The sequence below is a fragment of the Vicia villosa genome, linkage group LG5, assembly GCF_029867415.1.
Source record: "Vicia villosa cultivar HV-30 ecotype Madison, WI linkage group LG5, Vvil1.0, whole genome shotgun sequence".
Taxonomy (NCBI): Eukaryota; Viridiplantae; Streptophyta; class Magnoliopsida; order Fabales; family Fabaceae; genus Vicia; species Vicia villosa.
In genome coordinates, this window is record NC_081184.1 from 158,261,737 (window position 1) to 158,267,313 (window position 5,577).

At 35.9% G+C, this 5,577-nt stretch overlaps 1 protein-coding gene across 1 annotated transcript; it reads left to right on the plus strand.

Moving 5' to 3' along the window:
* Nucleotides 1-214: 214 nt before the first annotated feature.
* LOC131603468 (uncharacterized) lies at nt 215-4,531 on the plus strand. Its single transcript, XM_058875781.1, has 5 exons — nt 215-447; nt 532-711; nt 813-986; nt 1,773-3,482; nt 3,576-4,531. Exons 1-5 carry the CDS (start codon nt 411-413, stop codon nt 4,238-4,240), a joined length of 2,766 nt encoding a protein of 921 aa, XP_058731764.1. The 5' UTR covers nt 215-410; the 3' UTR covers nt 4,241-4,531.
* Nucleotides 4,532-5,577: the final 1,046 nt, after the last annotated feature.

Here is a 5,577-nt window from a genome sequence, read left to right on the forward strand (position 1 = left end):
TCTATTAAAATATGTTTTTTTAAATGCCAATTTGTTAGAATTTGACTAAATAAGTAAATACACATTTTCAAAAAAGTACACCATTGGATAATGAAAAAAATCAATCTCTAAAAATGAATAAATTTATTAATCACTTTGACTAAAAATAAAAATATTAAATATAATTTAAAATTTACCAAGTATACACTATACTCCAAACCAAAAGGACCCTACGTTTTTCTACGGCGTTGTTCCAAACCAGGGTACACTTACACTACCTCACTCCACTACCACCACCACTACCATTCCTCTCTTCTTTCTCTAACAACATTTTATATTCTCTTCTTCTCATTCTTCTTTTTCATATCCATTTTCTCTCTCTATCTCCATTTCTTTGACTTTTCATTTGACTTTTTCTCTTACTCTCCCAAATGCATAACCAAGATCAAAGAAAAACTCACACTCCAGGTATTTTTTTTTGTACGTTTCTTGGTTTTCGGTTTTTTCTTATCTTTCTGGTTTTTTTTATCGGTTTGCGTCTTGGTTTTCCAGGGCACGAGAATCATGGAGTTTATGTGTGTCACAAATGTGGATGGCCGTTTCCGAATCCACATCCCAGTGCTAAACATAGACGCGCTCACAAGAAGATCTGCGGAACTGTTGAAGGTTACAAACGGAAACAAAACGGTTCGGATGATGAACGTGTTTCGGATGACGATTACAAAACTCCGGGTTGGTTTTTTTTCTTTCATTATGCGTTGTTTGTTGTTTGGTTTAGCATTAATTGCGTATTGATTTATGGAAGATTTGTTTATGTGTTGGTGTTTTTCTAGGTTTGGTTCTGTCTAGTGGCAATAATGAGAAGGGTAATGTTGGAATTAAAGGGAAGTTTACTAGGGTTGAAAGTGATGTGTTTTCAGATGCAGTTGCTGATTTTCCAGATACTGGAGTTAAGGATCATTTTCCACAAACCCTGAAAGGGTCTTCTGGGAACAATGATTTTAATGGTGAGAAGATAGGTTTTTTCACATCACGACCGCTTTTTATTTAGTTTGTGTTTGGATTTTAAGGAAATCGTGGTGACATTGTGTGGCTCGCATTCATGAAAATCGCAGTTGAGTTACATTGGATGCGAGATCTGTTATGTCAATGAGGATTCGAACATCGCGTTACTTGTCTCAGATTAAATGAAAATTTGGGAAATGTGTTTTTCCTTTTTATGAGTGTTGTTAATTAAGCAAGCTTTTGAATTTGTTTGTCACCTTGTTGAAAATTTAATGACTTGATGTTTAAGTGAAATGTTTGGTACAACTAAAGAAAAGTTTTTGATTCTATTTTCTTTGTCTGTTGAAATTATGTATTCATATCAGGAAATGATTTATTAAACTGTCACTTATCTTGATTGTAAAGCATACTCAATAAGTAATTAATTAATGATTTGATGCTTTGAATTAGGTTTTTTTAATCATTGCAAGTGCCTTAAATGTGCTTTTGCATTTTGTCTTCTTTATGTCCTTTTTTTCTTTCTTTTGCTTTGTGTCAAGTTTTTCTTTTCTTTTAATGTATAAGATTATTGCATTAGTGAAGCTTTTCACTTTGGAGATAACCTTTTCAATGCTTTAGTAAAACTGTATTAAAAGGAAGGCAGTTTCTTATCTGTGACATTTATTTTATGAAAAATTAAATCCATCAATATTGAATTGTCATTTTTTATGTTAGAAATCTCTCTCACTCTAAGATTTGTTTCTTATCTGTGGTTCTATTTCTATCATGTCTGATAATTTGTTTCACAGCTACCGATGTGACTCCACTGGTTGCCAACTCAAGCAATGAGTTCCAAATTAAGAGTTCTGAAATTCCACAAAATGAAAGTTTTGAAGTGGAAAATATAGTCGAGTCGCAAGGTCAATTATCAGGCTCTAGTGTGGATCCATTAATAAGCTCAGTTGCAGATTCAAAGACTGAAGAATTAAGTATTGTGCATGGTGATGGTTTTTCTGGTCTGTCAAGTGAGTCAAGTCTCAGCAAAGCTGCAGCTGTATGTGATACTTTGCCAGAAAAAAATATCTATACTGGTGAAGATGTAACAGGTTCTGGTTTAACACATGGTGAAAAGGAGTCTAATTTGAAAGGAAAGGATGAGGTAAAATCAGAAAGAGACGTGGTTGAAATTGTGGAATCAACTAATAACATTGATGGTGATGGAGCTGTTAATCCAAATGAAAAGAAGGGATCCGAGTTCGTTTCTTTGCAGCCTCAATATGAACTTCCACTAGAAGTAAACTCGTCTATTATCAACAAAGAGACGCCGGTAGAATCTGCACATGCAATAGAGTCCAATAACAGTAGTGAAGTCAAGGTTTTGCAGGAAAAGGAAGACGTGAATGTTAGTAGTGATCCACTTCCTGTGCACGATGATACACTTGGTGTAGCTTATCCTCACAGTGAGTCATTGAAACATGAGGAAGATGTTAGCAAGGAAAGTAATTTTCATTTCAACACAAGCCAATCAAGGGAAAGAAGCGGTGTTCTCTCTGAAGACACACATGCTGAGCATTGCTCTGAATTTTCTTTAGGCGAGCTTGCAACTGAAACTTATCAAAGATCACATGAAATTGGAGTGTCTATGAAAACTGAGACGAGTGAGAATGATTTTTCTGAAGAGCACGGACCTGATGACGTTCATGAAAATTCTCAACTCAAAAGTAGTTTATTGGTTTCATCAAATGAATATCAAAGGGAGGCATCCTTTCAGTCCGCGACCGATGAAACATTTGACATCATCAATGTTAGTCATCGTTCGAATGACACAACTGAAATAAATGATGTATCTGTAGATGGAAAGGTTGCAGGAGCTAATGTGGAAAACGACACTGAAGTTCTATTGAATGATTATCAACCTAGGGACCTCTTGCAATCTGAAGTTGAGGAATCAAGTGTCTTATATAAGAATAATGGCGATGATGCTGGTGAAACGGGTAAAATTGAAGAATGTGATAGAACTGAAGAGGAAATCAATAGCAATATCAAATTATATGAAGAATATAACAAACCCACTGGTGTTGCTGTTGACTCACATGTAGAACAAGCTACACATCTATTAGTGGAGACTGCAGAGGACTTTTCCATCAAGCATACGCCACATTCTTCAACCAATACCAAGCCTTCTGCTCAACATGATTCCGCCGTTGAAGATGATTCAAACGGAGAGCCTGTTCAAGATCAAGGAATTGATACTTCTGCTGACTCGCATGTAGCTACAGAAGACCTTACCAGCAAGTATACAGCACATTCTTCTATAAATACTAAGTTTTCTGCTCAACATGTTTCTGCTGTTGAAGAGAATTCAGGGGGAGAAGGGTCTATAATTACTGCTGCGGCACTTTCAGTTCAAGATCAAAGTGTCGCTAACTTGATTAAACTAACTTCTCCCGGAACGGATGCTTCAGTTGACTCCAGTAGCCGGCGTGAAAGTTTGGAAGGGAACTGGGGCTCTAGTTCAGGTATGTACACAATCACTCTTGCCTTGCATGATTTATATAAAGCACTAAATCCGAAAGAATGTAATGTTTTTTTTTTCACGGTTCTTTAAACAGTTATCTCAATGATATCTGATGCACCAACTGTTATTGAGGCCGAAACTTTACCTCCAATTGGTTCGCTGGCTGCATCAGAAGAAGGCAAATCTGACTTGAACACCTTACAGGCTGCACCTGCTGATAGACAGCTATCTGGAAAATCAGCAACATTTGAACTGCCATCTTTCACAACATTGGTTGAGCCTAACCATGCGGCTGCTAGTCCTGAAGGTGCTGCTTCTGAAATCCCGAATCCTCAACCGTTAAGTTCCACCTTGCCAGCCGGTTGGTTTCCAACTCTAAATCAGGTTATCAATGATTCTGAAGGGAGAAAGAAGAATGAAGAAACAATTGCCAAAATAACAAACCGGAGCAGCAGTAATAAAGAGCACACACCTCTGAAGAGTCTCTTGGACGAGGTTACTCATAGCAGCAAAAAGCCGAAATCGCCAAAAGTTGAAGAAACTAATAATGTGTCTGGATTGACAACTGTTAACTCAATTCTTGGTCCCGAGTCCCCTTCGGCGGCCCAAGTGGCGAAAGAAAAGGCTGCAGATGAATGGAACTCTCCAGCAAGATATCCTGCAAATATCAAGAGAGAGAAAAAGAAATTGAAGAGCAGACCATTGTGGTTACAGTTTGTTTGTTGCTCAACAGCAGTGGATCATCCTCAACGAAGGTAGAAGAAAAACTAGAAGATTGCTTTTAGCTCTATCCTCTCATTAGTCATTCTGGTTATTATTCGCCCTCTATTGTTTTTTTAGTTTATCTATCATAGATTTTAGATACATATTTTAACGTGTCCTATATTGTTCTTGCAAGTTTATTAGGAGTTGCGTTGTATATGTTGACCATCTTCAGCTTTTATTTTTATCAGAGATCTTACTACTCATACTGTGTAATGTGTACTTAGTTTGGTCTTAGGGAATAATTTGCTCCATACTCTCATCTCATGTGCTGATGTATTCTGGTTATTATTTGTTCTCTATTGCTTTTTAGTTTAATTATCACAGATTTTTCTTGCCTATTTTAATTTGTGGAAATAATGGACACTATGGTTATGGTTAGAGGGAAGATCAATTTCATTAGGGAAGATCAATTTCATGAGTCTGCAAGAAATTAATTGGATAGGTGAAAAGGCGAAAGAATTAGACAACTCGGAATTTAAACTTGGGTACACCAAAAAAGTTTGATCAAGAAATGGGGTGAGAATTATTGTAGACAAGAATGGAAGAAGGATATTGTGGATGTCAAAAGAATAGGAGATCAAATCTAGTTTTTAAATTTGTAGTGGAACAAGACAGTTTTAATGGAATTAGTGCTTACAACACCTTAGGCTGGGTTTTTAAAGTAAAATTTTGAGAGGATTTAGTAGGTTTACATCAGGATATATTTGAAGGAGAAAAGCTTTTTCTAGGAGGGGATCACAATATACATGTAAGGAGCGCAAGAAGAGGTTTTGAGAGTTTGCATTAGAGGTACGGTAAATGCATAGGATAAATCCATCTTAGAATTTTTGTTAAATATATAAGATAAATCCATCTTAGAATTTTTGTTGACTTTTGGTCTTACTATAGCTAATACTTGATTTAGGGTGTGTTTGGTTCGAAGTAGATGGAGGGGAGGGTAGGGGAAAATTTTAATTAAATATGTTTGGTTCAAATTTAAGGAGGGGAAGGGAGGGGAGGGGAGGGGAGGGGAGGGGAGCAAAATCCCTCCAAACTTCACTTTTTGCGTTCCTCCGAATTGGGGGGATTTGGAGGGGAGGGGAGGGAATCTGAATTTTAAAACGTAAAAAATTATTATATTTACTAAAATATCCTCAGTTTAATTTTAATATTTCAATTTTTTTTTCGTGTTAATACTTCTCTTCTATGTGAATTTTCTCGATTATTTCCATCAACTTATTATAACTATTATCCACCTTCAAATTTTTTTAACTTAATACAAATCATAATCATTACATTATTTTTATAATTTTTTAAATATTTATTTATGTTATTTTTTCTTCTAGTTTTGT

Coding starts and splice junctions, on each gene's coding strand:
- LOC131603468 (XM_058875781.1), top strand. CDS start 411: ATGCATAACCAAGATCAAAGAAAAACTCACACTCCAG. Junction 448..531: donor AAGAAAAACTCACACTCCAG/GTATTTTTTTTT, acceptor TTGGTTTTCCAG/GGCACGAGAATCATGGAGTT. Junction 987..1,772: donor TGGGAACAATGATTTTAATG/GTGAGAAGATAG, acceptor TTTGTTTCACAG/CTACCGATGTGACTCCACTG.